At 42.2% G+C, this 25,312-nt stretch overlaps 1 protein-coding gene across 7 annotated transcripts in view; it reads right to left on the bottom strand.

The window, feature by feature from the left end:
* The window catches only part of Ranbp9 (RAN binding protein 9), an 82,123-nt gene extending 58,658 nt beyond the window's left edge, over positions 1–23,465 (bottom strand). For 2 of the 7 annotated variants that reach the window (XM_087591248.1, XM_087591250.1), the window contains exons 1-3: positions 23,052–23,452; positions 22,573–22,763; positions 5,227–5,338 (exon numbers count right to left, since the gene is read on the bottom strand). In XM_087591248.1, coding sequence (XP_087447374.1) covers positions 5,227–5,338; positions 22,573–22,763; positions 23,052–23,086 — 338 coding nt within the window. In that variant the 5' untranslated portion in view covers positions 23,087–23,452. 7 annotated transcript variants of the gene reach the window in all.
* Between the last annotated feature and the right edge of the window lie 1,847 nt (positions 23,466–25,312).

Below are 25,312 nucleotides of genomic sequence, written 5' to 3'. Positions count from 1 at the left end.
GATTATTTATTACAAGCCTATCTCCTCTGTCCCATAACTATCTAGACAGTAGGTACCTATGTTCAACATGTCTACATGCTTGTCTTCATCCTTGGCAAACTTTGTTAATCCTAACTCTCACCCCAGTCTTTGGTGCATAACAGGTAAGCAACGTGTGAAACCTCTGCTTTTAGTCTCTACCACAATCTCCTCCTAGGCCATGCCTTTTGAGGTGCCCCGCAGAATGCCTTACACATGGTAGGTGCTCTTTCCCAGTCTCCAGCTGGTTCTTCTCAATATGGATATCGTCTCACTTTCCTATTAAGGATAACAAAGGCTTGCAATTACCTACAGAGTTCAGAATTGCTATCGAGGCTCTCATACCTACATCCATTCTTACTTCTTGCAGGTTCCACTGCAGTCCCCTAAAGTCCCAGTAACACTGAGCTATCATAATGCCTCTGCCAAGGACCAGACAGGTTCATACTCCTCCCAAGACTACCTCAGCCATTTACCAGCTTTTGCAGTCTTTTCCCCCAACAAAGCCTCTCAATTTCTTACTAATCTTAAAGGACTTGCAAATACTATTTCTCGAGTCAGAACTACCTCCTCAGTTCTTCCATATATGATCTCAATCTTCATTCAATATAGAATGTCTTAATCTAAAGTTTCTTGTATAATGACTGCTCTCTATCCTTCCCCACTGTATTTTTCAAATACTAACCTGAATATGCTTCCTGAATTTCTGCTGCATTCAGAAAGCCCACAAGGAAGTGTAAGTAAGACAACCACAAAAAGAGTCATGCTGCTCAGGCTCACTGAACGTTTGTTCAAACATGTTGAGCTGATAACCATGCTGCCTACTTAAATGGCTTTCTCTTTGCTCACACCTTCCTCTGTGAGCACTCATTTGTTGAGGACAACAACTGAAACTAGGAGGAAGCCTTTCTAGTTTTGTTTTTGAACTCTGTGTGTGTGTGTGTGTGTGTGTGTGTGTGTGTGTGTGTGTGTGTGTGTGTGTGCATGTCTGAACGCAGGTGTGTGCACTTGAGTCAATGCCTGAGAAGGCCGGAAGAAGGCGCTGAAACCGACAGACCTGGAGCCACAGTGGGGACTTCTCCAAGGGCAGTACATGCTCTTAACCGCTGAGCCATAGCTCCAGCCCCAGCCCTTCTATCTTTACTTTTTATTTTTTCATTTTCTCAAAGCTAGATAGGAAACTTTCTTTTCTACTCTTCATAAACAAATAGCCTTTAAAGCCAGGCAGTGGTGGCGTACACCTTTAGTCCCAGTGCTCAAGGCAGATGTCTTTGAGTTTGAAGCCAGCCTGGTCTACAGAGTTCCAGGACAGTCCAGGGCTGTATAGAGAAACCTTGTCTTGAAAAACAAAAAAAACCAGAAACAAAACAAAAAGCTGTAAGTCCATAAGCATAAAAGGAACACTTTAAGGGATATAACAGGCAGGAAAACTGAGAAGTAGAACAAAGACTAAAAGTTTTGCCAATTCTTCTAGAATCATTGTCAAACAGTGGTATCAATATTCTGTTTGAAGAGTTAAAAAGATCATATGTATGAGTTACAACTAAAATTTTTCAATAAAATGTTATTCTCTCTCACATTTTAAATTAAGTTTCTCTACTACCTCTGTGCCTATCAGTATGCATAATTTAAAACTTGAATCAAATTCCTGAGCTGAAATTACATTCATAAAATTATTTTTAGAAACTTCTCACCAGTCACTGATTAATAAAAACACAAAGTAAGAATATACTCTTAATATGTCTCCTAAAAAATGGTCATGTAAGTAATACAATTTTAGCTTTTTAAAGATGTGTTCAAATTTTATTTTTAAATTTAAAAAATTGACAAGTTACTGATCAGATAAATTGTCCTTATAAATTATGTTTATTTTTTATATAGAAGCATAAAAATTATGCTTAGTTTAAATGAGAAGCTAAATCAAAAAAATTAAACATTCTTTCACACAATTAAACAACTTTCCTTTAAGCCTTTATTTTCTAGGCAGAAAAACAAAATGCCCGTCACAGTCACGGTCTTCATTCTCCTCAGCAGGCCTCGTACTACACAGACACAGAGTCAGAGCAGCGCTCCCACACACGCCACAGATCCTCTGCTCTGTCATCTGTCCAAAGAGACAACCACACTAGACTGGTCATTTCATCAGAAAACTTGTCAAGGACAATTTTTCTAGAAAACTAATACCCTGGATTCAAATTTTATCTGTCCTGTTCTTAAATAAACACATCTGAAAGAAAATTCTACTTGAGGTGACATAAACAGATGAGCGCACATCTCTGAGGAAAATGCAGAGCGGTGAGTGAACTGGTCTGCTCCCTGGGCTCTGTTGTCAATACACACTGCAGCACGAGTGTTTCCAACATGCACTCTGTAGGTTGAAGGTGCCACAGTTAAGAGAGTGCTTAGGCAGCGTGGTTCTGTTTATGTGCCATTTTAGAAGTGGCAGAAGTAGAGACAGAAAACCATTCATTTCTTCACTCACTTGAATGCTAGCTTTGAAATATCCTACCCTTACGTCAATAGTATGTAAGGTTTATGTACCACCGTTAGCCTGATCAAAATGTAAAGACGACATATTATTTTGGGGAAGAGGCAGTGACACACAAAAAAGATTCTGTGAATTTAGGAATTAATAGCTGATTAGCTAGACTGGCAGAGAGGAAGTGAGAACCGAAAGCTAACCCTAGGGGCAAAGGAAAGGGCAACTATAAAGAACTAGAAACCTAAGAAACATGTGCAATCAGAGAGTGACAAGACAAGCTCACAGATGAAGAGGCAGACAGGAATTACGACTCAGCCATAGGAAAAGCCAGACATCATTACAACAGTTAAAACAACAACAACAAAAACTAAGGAGAATAAGGACAAAGTAATAATGGTGTATGTGTATGAAAAATGCCACAATGGAAACTAAGGAGAATAAGGACAAAGTAATAATGGTGTATGTGTATGAAAAATGCCACAATGGTTTGTATACTTTATCAAAATGATTTTTAAAGTGGAAAAAAATAAAATAAAATAAAAAAGCAACACACAAATAGGCAAATCAAGAGAATATTCACACTTTTGGTGGAAAGACACATGATTCCGGCTACTTTGCCAAAACTATCTCAGATTCCTTATAAAGCGTTTTATCTACAATATGGCTATCTTGTTCCTGAATAGTTACACAAGTGAAATGAAAACTTACATTTACAAAAAACCTTGCACATATAAATGTCGATACTGGTTACATTTGTAATTGTAGAAACTTGCCCCTTCAATTAGGGAGTGGGTTAGTATACTGGTTTGATTATCAATAAAAAGGACTGTTCTCCAAAAAATGCAGCAACAAGGAGGAATCTTAAATTCATTATACAGAGCAAATGTTGGCAGACTTGGAAGGCTACGTATTATGATTCCATTTACATGCCATTCTAGAAACAGCAAAGGTATATAGGCAGAAAACCCATCCACGGTTGCCAGGCTAGAGATGGAAAAGGGCCATCTACCAAGGGACAGAGTGACGGAATAGTCTACTCACTAGTTATAGTGGTCATGACTGCACATATTTGTAGAATCTCACAGATCTTTGTACCCAACGGGTTAAACATAAAAGGAAAAGGATGAGAAATCCTAGCTATAAACTGATGAGAATGAAAAATTAATACATAGAATTGTCACATCATAAATGACAGTTAAAAAAAAGTTTCCTATTTTAGCCCTAAAGCATTTGTTCCAAATGATTTTAAGGAAAAGACAGAGCCACGTCAGGTCTGTCTGAGACAGACACTGTCAACAGTTACAAACAGGGAGCACCTGGGAGACAACTACTGCCAACCACCTTGGGAACTCCAGAGAAAACTACCAAGGCCCAACTAAGGGAGATGCAGCAGAGACGACGAGAAAAGGGTAAAGATTAGAAATGTTCACTCAAGTGTATGCCAACAGTGGAAGCACTAAGCTAACTGGTTCTGAGAAAAGCATTTCAAACAGGCGAAATGCAATGCTGTGGAACACTCAATTGCAAACATCTTGATAGATGTATCTGACTGGAGCTCGGGGAACATATAAGACAGAAAATTAGACTTAAGGCTCCGGGTGTTTGTAGCCATGAACATATAAGGTTGATATCCTTCACAGATGGGATTCATAGACTGACAGCTCTAGAGAACTCTGACAATCATCAAAGCAATACCAGCACTGTGGAGCTGAATAAACAGGTTGGATACACAACTACAGAGTTAGGCTTTCTCTTGGAAATCTCTGGTTTTATGTTCGGTTTGATCACCTTGGTTAATAGGCAATAAAAAGCTTCAACGTAGGCCAAGTTTTTCCCTTCTGCCTTGGTACTGCCGGCACTGAGTCCAGCAGAGTGAAGAATAATATATTAGACACTTTTTGTTAATCAAACACAGGAAGGTCAACAAGAGGGATTCAATAAATAAATAAAACAGGTCAACTCACCTGAAGAGTCCAATATCTTGGTAGCTGGACAGATAGCCCTATGGTTGTTTATAGGACTCTCTATCCCAATAAAGTATCAGGAAATAATAACTTGAGAGAAATAGTTCTAAACTAGAGATGTGTACCAAAATTCTCTGTGGACCTTCTCAAAATACCTACATCATTACCAAAGTTCTATTTCTAAAATTTCTGATAAATAATATTTTGGTTAAGGCCCAAACTGTATTTTAATAGTCCAATAAGTGACTCTAATGTATATATAATATCATAAGGGCAATAAACCGAAGTTGGTTCAACAATCAGAGAGTCTTTACTCTGAAGTTCCACACCACACACTAACCTCCTCTAGGAAGCTCTGAATCAAGAACACACAAGTATCCACTTTCCAAGTTACAGCTCAAATCCAAACCCCAAGTCCTTTAAGAGACCTAACAAGCCACTTACTGGTTTTGGCTAATCAGGTTTTAGAAGACCTAGCTTTTTGGCAGAATTCAGAAAAATAAGTCACTCTATTGCTTAAATCTCAACTCTCAGTTTTAATGACCTTGCCAGAAAGACTGTTAAAATCATGAGCTCCAGCTTTAATACAACTAGTACTTAACCAGAACCAATATGCTGTACTGTAATATTTAGAGTCTATTTTTCCAAAACCAAGATTTTCAAGATTTTAACTTTCCAATTATATCATATACATGTATGAATCATTTCAAATGGAATTATCCAGGAATAGAAATGGTTATGCCAACCAAACTTTGCACTTACCCATCTCTTCCCTTACTAACAATTTTTACTTCAAAATAATAAATCCCACAGGCTGCTGGTATTGGATGCGTGGCTCGAACAGATGCTGCATCTTTGGGGGTTTTACCATGACCTGCATGTGAAAAAGAAGAACAAGTCACAATTCAAGAAAATAAGGCACTTGGATAAAATTTAATTTCTGTTATCATTTCAAGTAACTGAAGACCTAATGAAACATTTACCATTACAACAAGTCCAATATGGAAAATAGCTGCAGCTAGCCAAGGAACTCTTCACACTATTACTGGTTTTATTAAGAGTTCAGAACCTGTTCAGGCAGTGGGGGCACACACCTTTAATCCTAGCAGTTGGAAGGCAGAAGCAGGCAGTTCAAGGCCAGCCTGGTCTACAGAGTAAGTTCTAGAACAGCCAAGGTGACACAGAGAAACCCTGTCTTGGAAAATAAAGATCAATCTGAACACACTGAGTCTGGCAGCGGCCCTTAGTGAAAATTTCAGTTCTGGGTTTGTTTTAAAGAATTTTTTCTGTGTGAGTGTTTCCTGCATGTGTGTCTGTGTACTACCTGTGTGCCTGCTGCCAAAGGCCAGAAGTGGGTATTGGATCCTTTGGGACTGCAGTTAAAGGTTACTTGTGAAGCGGGGCTGGGGATTTAGCTCAGCGGTAGAGCGCTTGCCTAGCAAGCGCAAGGACCTGGGTTCGGTCCCCAGCTCCGAAAAAAAGAAAAAAAAAAAAAAAAAAGTTACTGTGAAGCTCCCATGTGAGTACTAGAAGTTAAACCCAAGTCCTCTGCAAGAACTAGTGAGCTGTCTCTCTAGTCTCCAAATTAAACAACGTAAGGTGACATTTTAAGTTATTCTGGATTGGAAGCATATAAGATAATGATTTTATTTTTATCAGATCTAAATCTGCATTTAATTTAACATTCCTATACATTCTTCTGCAAAATGGACCATTTTTTAAACTGAAGAGAGTTATAGGAGTGCATAATTTCAAATAAACTACATTAATAGGTACAACTCACTAAGAATTTATAATTCCGTTATTTGATATATTCTTAGAATTTCTAAAAAGACTGACCCACAATTCTTGAGTAAGAACAGTCTGCAGAAAAGTACAGTTCTATGTTTTTTGTTTTTAAGAAACGATATAAAACAATGCTACTGTTAACAGTGTAAACCACCTGTTGAGTAATGGCTTTTAAACTTTCTAAACTTGCCTTTCCTCATCCCAAAGCTTCCCATCATTCAAACACCTTACTTTATTTACTATTAACTCCTTCTCAAGATTTAAATTACCCTGAAAGCTAAAGTAAGTAAAATGAGCACGTGAAAAAAATGTCCAGAAGATTACAAAGGAAGCAGCTAGAGAAGGGGCGCAGCAGTGAAAAGCACACACTTGCTCTTGTCGAAGACACAAGGACTCACAGACAGACACTTATACACATGTATCCATATGTATCTAATACAAATCAAAATATAATCGCTTCTTGGTCTTTTGGCTAAGATTCAGTGTAAAAACAAAAATATAAAATTTAAAAACAAAAGCAAAACAAGAACAAAAAGAAAAACCTACAATATAGGCAGGACTGGGCAACAGCCCATCAGAAATACTCAGAATGTGAGTCATCCCCACGGCAGGACTGCTTGAGAAGTACTCCCCGCCACGCCTCCAGAGCTGTAGGTAGGTATGTGTGGTGCAGTCCAACTGTCAGTGACTATCCTTCAGACAGGAGTCCTCAATCTCCAATTCACCACAGCTGCTCTAAAACTAGATACTGCTTTCAAGTAAAGCACTGTATCTTGAGACACACAACACTTATGTATGTGATATGACTCAGCATTTACTTCACCTAATTACTAGCACACACCTTACTTAAATAGCCATGTTTACCACTGCAATGTCAATTACCACACATTCACTAGCTCAAAAGAAACCGAATTGAGTGGATTCAGTTCGACTACTCCTTTTTTACGCTGCTGCTGGTAGTGACCGGGATCAAAGAGAGGCCTAAATATGTGTTTCCATTCCTTTCTGTGAACATTAAAACAAATGTTCTTATTTCTCTATGTCTGTGTGATGTATGAGAATGGGGATGGGTATGTGCCACAACACACATGTAGTGCTCAGAGGACAACATCCAGGACTCAGTTCTCCCCTTCCACTGTGAGATCTAAGGACTAAACTCAGACCTGCACTGAGCCATTTCACCAGTCTGCCATGAAAACTTTTGATAAAGGCAAAGTAAGACTCAGCCTTATGACAAAAGAGGGCCAATGAAGTCTGCTAGGAAGACAAAAATGGAAGCAGCAAAATGTAGCCTCCCCTCCCACAGCCCAATGATTTTAGCATATGTAGGTAACAGATTTACACTGAGCCGAGCAGCAAGAAAAAAAACAACTGCGCAAATATGCAAAACAGTCGAGTGTGTATGTGTATTTATGGAGCACATATGTGAGGGTGTGTACATGTGTGTGGCGGCCAGAGATCGCCTCAGGTATTGTTCTCAAGGTAGCATCAACCTTTTAAAAAACAAAGTGTCACTAGCTTGGGAGTGAACAGAGTAGAATACACTGGCTGGCCAGAGGTGTGTCAAGCTCTGTCCCCCAGGACGGGACTACAAGTGCATGCCACCATCCATGCAGTTGGCTTAAAAACCGTGTGTCCTAAGGATCAAATTCAAGCCTTGATGCTTGTGTAGTATGCACTTTACCAGCTAAGCTATCTATCTCCCCAACCCTAATACACACAATAACAGGCATTTACTGAATTGCGGTAACAATGGAAGAGCTTTTCAGTAAAAATATATTCAAATAATTAGGTTATCTATCATGCAATACTCATGCACACTAAATGTACAGTTAAAATTTAGACAGTCATAATTGGGCCTCCTCCCTATGAGCTGCTGGCCAGCGAGGCCTCTATGGCCCCTAAAACACTTACTTACTAAGGCTTTGAGCTGCCTATCAAAACTAGATGGTTGGGGTTGGGGATTTAGCTCAGTGGTAGAGCGCTTGCCTAGCAAACACAAGGCCCTGGGTTCGGTCCCCAGCTCCGAAAAAAAGAAAAAAAAAAAAAAAAAAAAACCTAGATGGTTAAGACTCTACTGCTGAAGACAAGCTTCAGTTATAGCACAGAGCTGAGCTGGGAACGCCCTCCTACTGTTCAGTCTATGGACAGGTGCTATGCAGGCTGCTGGGGGACAGTAGTCACCAACAGTCTTCCTCAACTGTGGACGTTATACGTTGCTCTAGTACTGACCTGTCAGGTTCCTTGTGCCCAGTGGTGAAATATAGTAGTAGCATGATCAACCACACTTCTACTAATACCAGAGGTCTACTCATACCTGGCTCTTTAAGTCTGGCGAAAAGCCCAGGGCTGAGAAGGACAGAGGCTCTAGCGGGAAAACTACTACTACTGTTTTGCTAACTGGACCATGATGTGCCTGTAAATTGGCTTCTATCTTATGTTTATGCCCACAGACTAGTGCTGCTGTCAGTTCTGGTCAAGTATTGAGAATAAGTAAACACTGACTGCTCAACACTAATGGAAATTTCTATTACCTTCTCCAAGGCTCAAGGAACATCACAGAAGAGCTATGGAAAGAATGCTAAGAGCCAGAGGAAGGAGTGGATATTATGGAACTGTTGTGTTCTAAGCATGGCACAGCAGATAGGATTATCTGCACAAGCTTGGGTCTGTCAACATTGTGTTTCCCACAAAGGATCTACATGTAAGTTAATGGTTATCAGGTGAAGGAGAGACATTTTTCTTCAGAGGTGTAGCACTGATAAGATGTTCTTGCTCCTGTAAATAACCCATCACACCAGCTGTGTAAGTAACCCTAATGAAACTCACTGGGTTACCCATGCACATGCATGCACACGCATACACACACATATACAAGGGGGGCATAACAAGGGTATTATGGAATTGGAACAAGAAAGAGAAGTTAGTGGGAGTGGGACAAGAGAGAAGAAAACCCTGACTATACATTCTAATTGGAATTCTAAATCAATTATTTTATTATTGGGTTTTTATAATAAACAAGTTTTGGCAGTGACCAAAACTTATTTTAATTTACCAAAAATTTTATTTTAACAAAGAAAAATAAAGTTTCAGGTAGTACCCACAAATTCTAGAAGTAATTTCAAGATAGACTTGGGGTTGGGGATTTAGCTCAGTGGTAGAGCGCTTGCCTAGGAAGCGCAAGGCCCTGGGTTCGGTCCCCAGCTCCGAAAAAAAAAGAACAAAAAAAAAAAAAAGATATACTTAAGAATAATAATTAACATTATCTAATACTATAAGAAAAGCACTGTTTTGAGTAAATTGTATTTAGTAACTCATTTAATATTCAAAACAATCCAATAAAGAATTACTATGCAGCCTCACTTTACAACTGAGAAAACAAAGCGAGAGAAACCATGTTCATTTTAGAACCCTGGTGACTTGGGGTTCTAAAACCAGGATACGTACTGCATTTTAAATCCAAGAAGCCCAGCAAGACTTCTGACCCCACATTAAAGATTATGGACACGGAAAGCTGAATTCTGGGAATCACTCCATCCCTATCCCCATCTATTCTTCCTACTTCAAGGCAGGAGAAAATGAGAACGAATACTGGAAGGTATACAACTTCTCAAAGTGGCAGGTACTTTTGAATGGAATTTTCTCATTAAACATTATCTATCATCAATTTTTAAAATGAAACTTTCAGAGAGATGATATGATTTGTTCCAAATTGGTAGACTCATACTAAATCCATACAAATTAAAATCCCATATATGTTTTCACTTTGCAAAATACCTATAAGGTCTTCATAATCTAAATCTTTTAAAAATCATTTATTATGCTTTTCTAAAACATTAAAGTTCTTTAAGTGTGAAAATTAAAATGATTTGATTCATTATTAAATTTAAAAGTTACAGGGGACCTGGGAAGTACAGCTCAGTGGTAAAGCATTTGCTTAACTTGCCCAGTGCTCTAGGCCAATGGTTCTCAACCTTCCTAATGCTCTTTATCATGTGGTGACCCTCAACCATAAAATTATCTTATTGCTACTTTACAACTGTAATTATGCTGTTATGAATCATAGTGTAAATATCTGATGTGACCCCTGTGAAGGGTTGTTCTACACACACACACACACACACACACACACACACACACACAGACCCACCCATAGTCATTCCAACCCACAGGTTGAGAACCACTGCTCCAGGCCAATTCCCAGTTCCACTAAAAACAAAAAGAATTTAAGAGGTATTGAGGGTGTGACTAAGCTTATAGAGCAAATGCCTAGCATGACCAAGGCCCTAGGTTCAATTTCCAGCACAGGAAATAAAGATATAAATAAACAAAGAAATAAATACAACTTTGAAAAAATAGTGCAATCTCTTAAAGCTAGCAATATTAGACACATTGAGACTGTCTCTATGCTCATTAGATGCAAAATTATTATTTTAAAGTCTGTAATTTTAAGAAAAAGGAGAGGAGGGAGGAGTCATGGCCAGGAGTACAGGTTTCTCATTTCACTGAGGCAGGAGGATGGAAATTCAATGTCTACTTAGCCTAGAGACTAAATTCAAGTTCAACCTGGACTACTTGGTAAGATCCTACCTCAAAAGAAAATGTAAAAGAGGGGTTGGGGATTTAGCTCAGTGGTAGAGCGCTTGCCTAGCAAGCGAAAGGCCCTGGGTTCAGTCCCCAGCTCCAAAAAAAAAAAAAAAAAAAAAAAAAAGAAAAAAGAAAAAAAAAAGAAAATGTAAAAGAAGCTGGGGCAGAGTGGTTGCCTAACATAGGCAAGAAGACCCTACATTCAGTCCCTACTGGGAGATGACACCAAAGCAGGGACCATAGATACCCTCACTCTTTCTATGAGTTAGCTTCATGAATTATCACTTTTAAAGGTCTCTTTAAATCTTATTTTTATAAATGTTTGGAAACAAGAGCATATGTCATATATGTAAGCACGCATGTGCCACAGGGCATACCTGGAGGGTCAGAGGACAACTTTGGAGACTCATTCCTTCCACTTCTGTGTAGGTTCCAGGGATCCCACCTCTGCTCTTCAGGCTTCATAGCAAGTGCTTTTCACTACTGAGCCTTCATGCTGATTCCCAAATTTAATACTTCTCGAGACAGGGTCTCACTATGTAGCTTCGGCTGTCCTGGATCTCAATATATATAACCTCAAACTAGAGATCTGCCTGCCTCTGTCTCTCAAGTGCTGGAATTAAAGGAATGTGCCACTATACCCTGCTAGATTTCAATTTTTATAACTGCAAAACCCTTGATGTTAATTAAATGTTTACATAACGCTACAAAAAAATCATTACTTGAAAACTCTAAAACTAGCAAAACTATCTCTTGTTAGACTATGTTCAACAATCTGTTGATTCAATTTAACTGAAAGCTGAAAATGCCCACTCTTCAACATCCAGCCAGCCTTTCTGGAAATCCTAAGTCAGCCTTCCTCACACAATCCCTTAAGGGATACCTCTGAAACACTCCCTCCAAAGCTTCCCCCATTAGCCTAAAAGACATACTGTTGCAAATCTTTGGGGCCCTGCCTCTGAATGCTCCTCTTCCTGTTCTGCTCAGTCCTGTGAGCCTGTTCTAGTCCCAGTGTGGTGTGCTGCTGCTGCAACTGGACAGCTGTCCTTCCTCAGGCTGCTCAGGTCCTCCTCACACTTTACTATAGAGGAACTTTAATCCAGCTCTGGCAAGGGATCACATCCAAACACCCTGTAGGTCTCTAAGATCTGGCCAGACACGTCATGGATTATAGTATGGTTTGGCTGGAATACAGACACACCCTTAGTTCAGATCTTTAATCCCTAACAATGAAAGCAAGGTTAGAAGGAAGCAGTCATGTTTTAAAGTGATGCCTAATTGAAGGGTAGACAAAGTGACAAATCAGAGAAAGATTTCAGATTTATGTAGACAATTTTACAGAGACAGGTTGCAGAGAGAACAAGCTAGACACAAGTGAAGACAGAACAAGTCAGAGAATGAGAAGCCAGAAGATTAGAACACAATGCCAAGTTAGTATGAAACCAAGCAGAGCAATTCAGTCAGAAGCGAAGAGAAGGCAGATTGAATCAGTCATCTTGAAAGACCATATTACAGAGAGGCTAGGAGCTTCATGGCTTAGGCCTCGGAATAATTAGAACAGAGAAAGAAATGTTCTGGCCTCAGCCCAAGCTGTATATCTGCATAGCTTGGGTAAAGCTCTCATCTCATCCCTTCATCTGAGGACCTAAAAGTGACATTTACACTTTAGACCTTGGCTCAAGCTTGTCTGCCTCCAACATCAGCTAAATTCTGACCTGACTTGGTCTAACCTCATTTTTATACACTCTTCTAGAAACATGTCTCTCTTATATGACGCTAGCATGCTAGTACTTATTTGTGATTATCATGAGCTTTCTACTCCAAATTAAAGCACACCTTCCCAGGCCCCCACTCTAGATTTTGGCACCTATCTGCAACTATTCCACTTCAGAAATACTAAATTCTAACTAACCAGGCCTGTTCAGCTACAATAAAATATATTCCTTAAATACTAATTAGTTCACTTGCACTAAATATGGGAATGGTGCTAGCATAATAAATATGCTACTTAGTCTATAACACAGCTTTTCTCAATAACTGATAAAATTTTAAAAGCTTAGCACTATACAACAAAGGTCTTGAAGAGAATACCTGGGAATCTTATGAGGTATATCCCTATGGAGTACAGCATTTCGGGAACTACTAAGCATGCTACCATGTTAAGTCATCACCATAAGAGCAATATGGCAAGGGCCACAGGTTAGAGGGGCTAATAAGGTTTCCTCTGTGAGTAAAAATTCACCCATCTCACTTCCAGCACACATGTACAACATTATGAAAAACTAAAAGTGTGAGAATTAGCATAAGAAAATTAGCCCACAATCCCTCAGGAGAGACTTTTATCAACTAGAGTTCAGGATATAGGTTGAATTTTGCTTTGCTTTTATTTAAGACTCCATTTAATTTCCAAAGTTGCTGAGGTCAACACTTTCTCCCCTTTCCCTAAGGTTATTCAAACATGTGTTATCCAGTTAAGATTATTTTATCAAGCCAGGTAGTGTTTTACCTCTGCAATTCCAGCATTTAGGAGGTAGAGACAGAAAATCAGGAATTCAAAGTTGTTTTTAGCTACATAATGAGTTCAAGGCCAGCCTGGGCTATATGAGACCCTATCACAGTAGTTCTTAACCTTTCCAATGCTGTGACCCTTTAATACCATTTCCTCATGTCATGGTAACCTTCAACCATAAAATTATTTCGTTTCTACTTCATAGCTTTAATTTTGCTACAATTATAAATTATAATGTAGATATATCTGATATGCAACCCCTGTGAAAGAATTGTTCGACCCCCAAAGGGGTTGCAACCCACAGGTTGAGAACGACTGCCCTATCAGAAAGAACAGGAGAGATGTGAATGGCGGAGAAGGAAGATGAGGAAGGAAAATGAAAGGGGGTAAAAAGAACCTAGACTATTTTGTCAAACTGGGTGTTGTGGTGTTGGCCTGTCACCCTGGCTACTCAGGGTATTGAAAGAGGCTTGCAAAATCAAGAACTACTTGGGCAACTTATATAGACCCTGTCTCAAAACAAAAATTAAAACAGGCTACAGATAAAGCACAGAGGTAAGTCATTTATCCAGAACGCATCGAAACTCGAATAAAAAGTAAATCACATTCTGCATTCTACCCTGGCCTTTTTGCCTGTCTCCTAAATGATATGTGTTCATCAGGAGTCTTGGTATTCTATGGTTTGCCTAAGACACAGTACCGTGTATCCACAACTACAGCACCAAACAAGGTATTTTCACTGTCCTAAAAACACCCTCCACTCTTAATCTAGTTCATCTCATTCCTTGAATGTCCACTCTCCTTTATTGTCTCTACAGTTCTGCCCTTTCTCCTTGGTCCTTTTAGACAGGTTGCCTTCACTTAGAATTAATTATGTAGCTCAAATCCACATGTCTGCGTGACCTGATGGCTCATTTCATTAGTCACTGACAATACCCTATGAAATCAAACTTATGTCTTGATCCCATCACCAATTACCGAAAGGTATCCTGGTTGCTACCAGGTTTTAAAGACCACCAGTAAATCTGCTGCAGACACTGATGAGCAGGGCAGAGGTATAGCTCAGTTATAGTCTTGCCTCCAATGCCCAATTTGGAGGGACAACTAGTTCAGATGCAAGTTTCTGTGAGGTGTAAGTAAGGGCATACTTGGGGATACAGCTGCTGGGGAGAAAGGTAAAAATATATTTGGCTTTGTCAGAAACTGCCAAACCATTTCAAAAGTGGCTGTATCATTCTGTATTCCCATTAACAATAATTTGAGTTCCTGTTGTTCTGTATCCTCACCAGCAATGAGCACACTGTCAGGTTATATCGTTACAGTTTAGCCACTCCAATACAGATGTAGTTCCATTTTTTTAAAAATAAAGGTTTTTCATTTCAATTAAACAGGTCAATCACTTACACCTTGAAGCAGGATCTAAGGCTGCAGTCAGCCACATGCAGTACTGGCATAGATGCCAGTGGGACTGAAGTAGGACTGTAGGTCATTGGGACTGTGATAGCTGCCTGCTCTGCTGCAGTGATACAAAGTTCCACACTCCCAAGGAACTACCCCAGCCCCAGGGTATAACTACCCCAGAGTCCTGTTATTCTTAACACACAGCTGTGTGGAAAACGGGGTTTTCTCAACAATGCATCTGTGGCACTGGAGCAGAAATGCCTGTTGTCTTCTTACACAAGACTTCACTTTTAAACTTTATCTAACTCTCTGAATCTTTTCTTAGGATTTTTCCCCTCTTCGAGAACAAGCTTATGTGAGAATCTCTTACAAGGCCTCAAATGCCCTTCATAAGCCTATCCTTCCACCACCCCTACAAGCAAAGCCAGGACCAGGGCCTTCCCTCAGGATCATAGCCATCTTCCCGGCAGTCAGCCTCTACTGAAGAGTCTAACGATGTGGCAAACGATCACACTGAACTCAGAACATCACCTGCCCCTTTCCCAGGGCTACCTATAACATGTTCAGACATCTTCGGTCAACCTGTTTCAATTATTCTAAAAGGCTCACCCACATCATCTTCATTGAACTTAAGCTTTTAAGTTCAGTGAGCCTATTCTGTAAAGAAAAATGGAGGCCATTAGATGTGGTCATAGTCAGTTCTCCACTGTGCTACTCCAAAGTGACCTGTGTCCACAGCAGTCTATGTCTTCCACTACTCTAAGAAAGTCAGAGAAGGAACTCTCATCTCCAAGACCTGTACTCCAAAAACACATTTACCCCATCAGCCCTCAAGAGAAATATCTTCAATGTTGCTTTAATTTCACCTCAACTTTTATGACGTTCTCACAATGAACACATTTTTCTCACAAAGTTCTGTGCCTCTGTGTTATAAACCATTACCATTGTCAGTTGTATTAAGGTTGGTAGTGAACTAAAATCATGGTCTCATACCAACGTTAACATCACTTCAGTTTTACCCACAAACTAAATTAAGATTGACTTAGAAATGACATACCTGTTATCACAGTGCTTAAAGATTTTAAGAGAAGTCTTGATTATGTGGGCTTTGCACCTACCCTGATGATATCAGAATCTAGCCCTCAGTTGAAATGTAACCAACTATCCATCATTAAAAATAGAGAACATTTTTCCATATCCTCTCCACTTGAACCCCTTCTTTCACTTATGCTTTTAATCCCTGACACTTGGGTTTTACCTCCATTGTGGAGTACAAAGTCCTCTCCCTAAGGCTACGATGGCCTCCTTCCAAACCCAGTGGCAAACTTTCCTGGCCTATCCAGCTACACACACTGCATGAGCAGCCTCTCCCTCCCTTCCCACTTCCTCAGCTCCCTTGGCACTACTCCTTCCCACTCATGGTCCTCAAAACCATGTCTTCTTGGGCCCCGTGCGCCTCTTAATGATGCAGGAAGTGTGCTGCCTCCGCCACAGCTTTTCCTCCTCCACACTCAAACTCTCTCAGTTCAACTACCACCTCGAGGGGAGTCCTAAAGCTGTGCTAACAGAGACCCCTCTTCGCAGGCCTCAGGTGACATACATACCTTTCCCTAAGGAAAACGGGCTGAGCCTATGTTGCTTCCACAGTACTTTGCATTTCGTAGCCACCCTCACACCAAACTAAATCAACACAGGTGTTATGGTTTTGTGACCTCTCCCTCACAGGTACTTATGTCTGAAATTGTCCTAGCTGTTAGATCTATCTGGGAAGGCTGTGGGAACACTGAGCTGGAACCAGTGGTGTGGCTGGGGGTGAGTCAGAGGTCACCGCCAAGCTCTCCTTCCAGCCTAACTGCTTCCTGATCCACAGTGACATAAGCAACAGCCTCATGCTCCAGATGCCACCATGAATCCCACTATGCCTTCCCCGATACAGGGGACTGTGTACCCTCTTAAAAGAGTGAACAGAAATAAACCAATCCTCCCCCATGTTGTTTCTGTCAGTTATTTTTGTCACAGTGATGAGAAAAGTAACTAGCACCCCATCTGAAGATCACCAACTCACACAGCAACACCCAGAAAAAGCTCTAGTCAATAAACTGAGGAGACACCGTACTTCCCCCCAGGACTTCAGAGAAGATAAACTAGTCATAGGAGAAAGACTCAAAATCTGCAACTGTAGCCGACTGTCAGCTACAGAATAGGCACAGCCTTGTGAATTTCCACTGCTGAGATCACTTAAAGAACCTTGATCCCAAACACTTACTCTGCTCCTTCTGTAAGGCTTTCTTGCCCCACCTTAGGCATCTCCTGGTTTCTATAAAGAATGAAGATGCCAATTCACATTTCTGAGGGTTGGCATGGGGGCACACACCTTTGATTCCAACATTCAGAAGGCTGAGAAGCAGGTGGATCTCTGAGTTCAAGCCCAGCCTGGTCTACATAGCAAATTCCAGGCCAGCCAAGACTACACTGTGAGAGCCTGTCCCAGAAACAAAAGGTTCCCATTTTTACTTATCCTCGGGGATACTGAAACAGTGCTAACATCTTCCAAAATCTATTTGATTCAAGGCTTAGTTTTAAGAACTCATAGAGCTAGGAACCTAACGCTCCTTGGTTTCTCTCATTATTCCTCAGATCTCAGCATCACCTTTAAAATCTCACAGATATGTCTGCTTTTCTCTACCCCTTCCACTGTCCAAGTTACAACCTTTAAAGCAACTTTTTTCTAAAAGGAATTGGCTCTTTTCTTTTTCTTTTGGTCTGATAAACTGGAATCTATCTTTCAATCAGTTGTGTGGTCTGACAAAAATAAAAATGAGCCAGGTACTTCCTACTTGAAATCTTCTGACACTTCTCCAGCTCCGACAGAATAAGGTCTACGCTTAATAAACGTTTATTCAATAAGATCCCTTCATGCTTACAGCTCCAAACACTTAGAATAATGACTGCCTCCCCCATATTCTTAATTTTCCTTCTCCCAACCCTACACCTTATTTATCTTTTAAGCTTAACTTCTCCAAGAAACTATAGGCTCTCAACCTTTGGGGGCCAAATTACCCTTTCACAGAGGTCACCTAAGACCATCAGAAAATGGATATTTATATTACTATTGTAAGAGTAGCAAAATTACAATTATGAAGTAGCAATTAAAATAAACTTCTGGTTGGAGTCACAATAACATGAGTACTGTATTAAAGGTTAGGAAAGGGAGAAGCACTTTAAGTAACCCTTTCCAGGGTTAGCCTCCAACTTCCTCTGTACCCTCTAACATTGTTCTAACTACTCCATTTTATGTTCCTTGATTTTCTATGAGGTCAAAGACAGTATTTTAATCATCTTTAAGGCCAAAAACCAGTACCAGAAACATGTTAAGAAAGATTAAGTGAGAGAACGGTTGAGTAAACAAGGCACACAAACTTACCAGAACTTTCTACCCACAGCACCTGTTCAGTTATCACTATTGCCACTTTGGGTTTTTTTTTTAGTATAATTATTAAATATAATCAAAGCCAATGTCAAAATCCAAGGGAAAACATTTAATTTCTTTCATTTTCTTGTTCTAAGACAAGATCTTACTCTGAAGGCTAGGCTGGCCTACAACTCCCACCTCTACCTCCCACATAACCTGAGATTACAGGTATTTACCACCATGCCCAGTATAAATTCTTTGATTTTTAACAAATAAAATTTTTTAACTCTTAAAATTGCCCTTTTATATCTATAAAGTGATATCTGAGTGTAAGTGCACGTGTGTGCATGTAGGAAATGAGGTGTCTTCCTCAATCACTTTTTAGTCTTATTTTATGATCTCACTGAGCCTGGAACTGGCTGCTCTCTGGCTGACAACTCCTCATGATGCACCTGTGTTCATCTGGCCAGCCTCCCCCGTCCCCAGTCACACCCCCACACCCCCAGGAGTTTCGGACACACACTGACACACACTGTGGGTGATGGTGATCTGAGTGAGCTCCTACCCTCATGCCTGGATAGTGAACACTTGACCCACTGAGTCATCTTCTCAGCACCTTTGCATCCTTACCAGACCTTCCTCCTTGTAAGCAAATGTTTGTTAAAATAACTTGTTCAGACTTCAGGTCAGTGAAATGGCTCACTCTGGATAGGAGCGCTGCTAATGACTTCAATCCCCTAGGCCCAACAAGGTGAAAGAAAACCAACTTTTGAAGTTGCTCCCTTATCTCCACATATACATGTTTATAACACACAACCACACATAAGCCTGCATGCACACACATAAATAAAAAATGTAATAAGGAAAAAAACTACAGAACTTTTCAGTAATTATTTACTAGTAACTGCTGGGAATTGAAGGGAGCTGAATTTGGTTCTTAGCACCCATACCAAGTGGGTCACAACTGCTAGTAACACCAACTGCACGGGATCCAATGCCCTCTTCTGGACACCAGGGCACTGCACTCAGGCATACACATACCTCCCCCGACCCCACTCCCACTAAACACACTATCTACTTATTAAGATCTTGTTAAGGATGCTTCAATTAAAAAGGCAGTTCACCATTCGTCACTTCCTTGGGCTCCCAAGCTTCAGTTCTCTGGCATTTGTCCTAAGCATTCTAAGGCAGAAGTGTCAAAGTCCCAACTTTTCTGAAGCATTACTGAATTGCAGTTACCTTTTCCCCTAGTGGGAAACACCTCTCATTTCAAATGTCTTTCAGAAATGTGAGAGTAACTCACACGATGGAAAGATGTAGTAAGAATGAAGCAATGACCACAAAATTTAGAGACAGCCAAAATTAGATTTATTTTTTTAATGTATTTATTTTTTGTGTAGAAGTGTTTTCCCTATATGCATGTATGTGTTCCTAGTGCCCAAAGGAGATGCCAAGAGGGCATCAGATTCCTTGGAACTGTAGTTACAGAGGGTTGTGAGCTACCATGTGGGTGCTAGGAATTAACCCCAAATCCTCTGTAAGCAAGTACTCTGAGCAGATGAGCTGTCTCTTAAGCCCCACAAAAGTAATTTTCAAACCTAGCTAAGTTGGGACTTGAAAAATCTAATCTTCAGGTTAGACATACCTTCCTACTTAACACATCTACTTGTGTCAGATCTGTTTGTCTCTGTAAAGCATCCTAATAGTGAGTGAATGAAGGGGGTTGGGGGTAGGGGAAGGGGGGCATAAAATCAGTTATTGACATTTAGGCTCACCAAACCCAATGCCGTATTCATTAAATTCATTCTTTAATATTCAAAAATAAAATTATTATTAAGTCTAAACCTGTCACTTTAAAAACCAATCAATAGACAATTTTTAAAATAAGAGAGCTATCCCAAGTGTTTCAGTAACAGTTTGTTAAAAAAAAAAAAAAAAAGCATCAAAAATTTAACTTAAGGCCAGCAAGGTAGTAAGGACATCTGCCAACAAGCCTGATGACCTGAATTGGATCCCTAGGACCCACATGGAATTAAGAGAAAACCCACTCCCACAGTTGTCCTCTGAGCCCCACGCCTGTACCATGTCACACAGACAGGAACACACACACATACACACACACACACACACACAATGTTAAAAGAACTTAACACACACTGTTCTACACACACGGTGACTCTTCTGCAACTCAATCCATTTTATCTAGGTATCTATCAATGTTAACATGGTACCTTCAAATCGCTAAAGAAGCTGCTTCCAATTTAGAAAAACAGTTTAAACACAGAATGTGTTCAGAGGAAAAGAAATAAAGGATCATAATTCTTGTGAAACAAGTATGAACAAAAATCTTTAATACAAAAGATGCAAACAGAATGGTAACTTTTCAACTTAAACCAACGCAGTACAAGGATACATTACATAAAACATCTACCCTTATCTGTGACTTTTAAGTTTTATTATCACTACCAAAGCACTTCCTTTTTGCTACAGAGTCAAAGTTGCCCAGTGTATCTGGTGTCCTCTCAAAAGACACACAGTAAAACCAGCAGCAACAGAAAACAGACTTTAAAATGACAAAGCTAGATGAAGGTTTGCAAAAGAGACACTGTCTTTGTAACATGGGGAAGGGAGACAAAGAGGAAAGAAAGATGGGGAAAGGGATGACAACCACCAATCTGTCCTTCCAGAGCTCATGTTTATGAAACAGCGATGTTTCCAGAAAGTGAATCTCAACGTTACACAACAGAGTAATAAAAAGGCCAACAGAGAATAACTGCGACAACAGTATCGTAACATCCGAGGCAAACACTCACAGGCATGCATCTGTCTCTGGCCCAGATGATTACTTTTACATAAAAGAAGTAAACACAACTCATCAAGGTGTATTAACTAAATAAGCGAAAATCCCTTACCGGGTATCCAGTTCAACTCCCCCATCACTCAGAAGAGGCTGAGGCCCTCCCCTGTAACATACCTAACATCACCAGAGACTGCTAGCACTCAGGAAAGCTAGGAGTCTTTGTTCACTAATCTCCCCACAAGCAGTCTCTGTCTTACAAGCTTTTTATTTACTATAAACCACAAAGTTAAAATGATAAAGTTTTGTCAAATCTAACAAAAGCATTCTGGCAGCCAAAACAGAAGAGAAAACTTCATAACATAGCACTCACTGTTCACACAAATTTAAAAACAAAATTAAGTAATAATCCACAATGAAATCAACAAAATGACCTAACTGAAAGAAAAAAAAAATCAGTATTTTGAAATTTTCGGCCACTCACATCAAGGAACATAGCGTTCAAAAGAGTAAGTGCTTCTTTGGATCTATGGCAAGAAGAAAAAGTAATGTTCCACAAGGCCCATCTTTGTGTAGATTCTTTTCAGCCAAATCATTCAGCAGATATCTGTTGCCATATGCGTTTCCAATTAAATAGTAGCCGATTTGTCAAGATTCTTCGCAAACCCTGTTCTGAATTCTTTCAGAATCTTACGGCAAGGCTGTTTATATCCTCGACAGACATGTCATTAGGATCCGAAGACCCTTCCTTTAGAGCCAATCAAAAAGAGCCTGCTAGGTGTAAAAGCTCGCCTGCTTTAGATTTAGGGCCTAAAACACAGAATGTGTTCAAACTGATACCACTGCATTTTTCTTTACCCTCTCCACACAACTAAACTTGACACACGCCATTAATCTGAGCGACAATTCAAAACCCCCTTACTGCCATTTATAACCTTCTATACAGTTTCCTTAAAGCTTTGTTTTAACCTAGGAAAAAGTGGGGATGGGAGAAAGCAGAGGCCTAAGGTGGTTAACTTTGTTAACTGCAGGTGCAAAATATAAGCTAGTTTTCTTCAAAATGCTAATTGGTATGTTTTAAAACCCTTGTTTTCAACAAAACTTCATGTAACACCAACCAGGAAACACAGGGCATTTCCAATGCGGAGGGGGGGAGGGTTTCTGCTCCCCGAAGAAAACGGAATCCTGAGGTTCCCCTCCCAACCTCCCAGTTGCTTTCAGTAAGGTGCAATGATGGCCAACTTGGGCCCCTTGTCCTTTTGTCCCCCTAGACAATCTCTGGCCTAATTTGGGACAAATCCTCCACCGATCACGCCTCCCTCCCCCTCCTGTGTATCTCTGCTCTCCCTTAATTAGAAACTGTACCTCGGAATCGTGCCTCTCACCCCTGCTGCGTAAGAGGAGATGGCCTGACCCTCCACCTGGAGAACAATGTAACCCAACTCCAGCCCATAGATTTATCTCGAGGAAATCAGAAGGTGCGATGTGTCTGGTCATCCCGGATTCCCTCAAAGCGTCCAGCTCCTTCCCACCTGGGACCTCACTCTCACGTTCCCTCGCCCAGAGCCTCGCCCCGCACCGTCGGATCTCTCCGCGGGACCCCGCGCCCCGTACCTTTGTAGTGCACCCGCAGGTTGTTCTGCGAGAGGCCGATGTAGCTGAACTTGTCCTTCGGGCTCCAGGACCGGGGCAGCGGCGTCTCCTGCTCATCCACGGCCGGATAGAGGCGCTTTAGCCGCCGCTGCAGCTCCTTCTCTTGCTCGTTGAGGGCCGAGTCGCCGTGCGGGAAAGGGGCAGCGGCGCTGCTGCCCGCCGCCAGGCCCGGGACCGGGACGCCTGCGACCGAGCCCGGGCCCACGGCCAGGCCGGGAGGCGCGGTGGCGGGGGCGGCCGCCGAGGCGGGGGGCGGCGGCGCGGCGGTGGCCGGGGGAGGCGGCGGCGGCGGCGGCGGGTGGAGCAGCAGGGCGGCCGCTGCGGCCCCCAAGCCTCCACCAGGCGAGCCGGCCGGGGAGGAACCGGCGCTAGCGGCCGCGGGCGCGGGCAGGGCGACTCCGGAGCCCGGGGCCCCGGCGGCGGGCGGCGGCGGCGGCTGCTGTTGCGGCGGCGGCGGCGGCGGCTGCCCGGACATCCCGGCCGCGACTCAGCCTGCGGCACCTCCAATCGTCCCTGCTTCCTCCTGCGCTTCCCGGGGGCGCTGTCGCTGCGGCCGCCGGCACCAGGCGCCCAGAGTCCGCCCGCCCCGGAAGCAGGCGGCGGGCCGCGCGGCCCGGCGGAGCGCGGCGGTTGAGGAGACCGGCCGCGGGCGGGCAGACGGGAGGGCGCGAGGGAGCGTTGGCCAGGCGCTGGCGGGCACGCGACCCGGAGCGATGCGGTGGGACGGCGAGGGGCGCGGGCAGGCGGGCGGGAGGGCGCGCGGCCCTAGGCGACGCGATGAAGCGGAGAGGCTGCAAGGGGTGCGAGCGGCCGGGGCGGCCGCTGCTCTCGCGGCTGTTTCCCGGCGGGCGAGCGGGCGGCGCGAGACGCTGCGCGCGGGCGGCGCCAGGCGAGGAGGCGGGCCGCGGCGCGAGGGGCGGGCCGGGTGCGCGCGCGGACGGGCTTGTCGGCGGCCTGGGGCTCTACGGCGCGGGCGCGGGCCTCCGGTGGCTGCGGGATCCTAGCTGCGCCGACCGGCGGCCTGGCGCGTCTTGTCCCGCCGTCCCCTCAGCCGCCGGGAGCCCGCGTCGCGCCCAGGCGAGAGCAATCGAGCCCTGCTGCGCCTCCGGGAGCTGAGCCCGGGGTTCCTAACGCCTCTAACGCTAGCGGGTCAATAAAGGGCCCTTGGAAACCATTTCTGAAGGCGAAGTCTCCCGCTTTAAATAGTGACCCTCTCGTTAATTAATTAATTTATGAGGAGTCCGAGTGAACTTAACGGGGGAACAGCCACGTTAGGAATACCAATCAAGACTGGCATATCGTCAAAGGGCAGGGACGCGAACTGTGTGTGCATTTAGGAAGGGCTTCTGGGGACGTCAAAACATTTTATAAGCTCATTAATTCTCACCATAGGCCTCTTTGTTAGGTAGCAGAGAATTATGCCCATTTTTTTTTTAAAACATGGAAGTACTTTACTGAGGTCAGCAGAGTTTTAAACAAATGGGACTTCCTACTTTGCAATTCTCAGTAGAGTGCTTGGTCAACTCATGTGGCACAATTTGCCAAGTGTTGCTCTCTGACCCCACATAGCATTACTATTCTGTTTTCGACACTTCCCTTTGTTTAGTTTACCCTTTCCTTAGCCCGGCGAAAGTCAGGCTTCAGGTTCTGACACCTTGTTTGCTTCCGAGGTGATACACTGGCTATTATTGGACCATATAAGCATGGAATGGTTGGTTGAACAGAGAACTAGTTACTTTGTTTTTGAAGCAAATCGGTCAATGGTGATTTAATGAAAGACTCCCATGGCCATAGCACCTGGCCAGAAGTAGCATTCTGCCTAGTTTCCACCTTAAATTACCCACACTAGATACTCCTTTGTTCATTAATAATAATAAAAAGGTGCCATAATTTTAACCTCTGCTCTAAATTTTTTCTACAAATCACAGCATGTTTACATGATGCCATTGAATTTAAAACACACTAAAACTTCCATTTATAGTCAAATAAAGGGAGTTCCCTGGAAGCCATGTTCTTCTACATGTTGGTAGGCAAGATGGGCTACACGTGCTCCAAGCCTCATCAAACATCCCTAACAGAGTCAATAAGATTTTATTCATGAAACATACTATTTTTCTGTCAGGACACTTAGAAATTTTTACATATCCTAGGCATTGTTAAGGGAGTAGAATCGTCTGCATCCTTGTCAAAAGCTTTTTCATGGAGACACTGGTTGTCCTCCAGTCAGAGTCAAAAGATTAATGAACTGTGAGAGGACATTGTTAAAACGGCACTTTCCCACATCAGCGGAGGCAGAGGACATTTGGGGATATCATTTTGGTGGATAAGATAACCATACCTTTTGACTTCTCTATTCAAAAACTAAAAGTCAAATTCGGGAGATGGCTCAGTTGGTAAAGGGTTTGCTGCACAACATGAAAACCTGAGTTCAAGTCCCAAACCTACATAAAAAGGGCAGTGGGCTGGCCCATACTTGTAATCCCAGTGGAGAGGCAGAGACAAGAGGGTCTCCGGGGCTCGATAACAAACAAATTGAGCCTACCAGGTTCATTCCAGGACAGTAAGAGGTCCTGTTTCCTGTTCTGAAGAAAAACACCTGAAGCTGACTCTGGCCTCTCTATATTTGGGAGCACACACAGAGATGCCCACACACCCTTGCTAAATAAGCGGACGATGAAAAGTAAAAGCCAAGCAACAAAAG

The sequence above is a fragment of the Rattus norvegicus genome, chromosome 17, assembly GCF_021556685.1.
Source record: "Rattus norvegicus strain SHRSP/BbbUtx chromosome 17, alternate assembly SHRSP_T2T, whole genome shotgun sequence".
Taxonomy (NCBI): domain Eukaryota; kingdom Metazoa; phylum Chordata; class Mammalia; order Rodentia; family Muridae; genus Rattus; species Rattus norvegicus.
The sequence above is the reverse complement of the archived record's forward strand: the minus strand, read 5'-3'. Positions and strand labels throughout refer to the sequence as shown.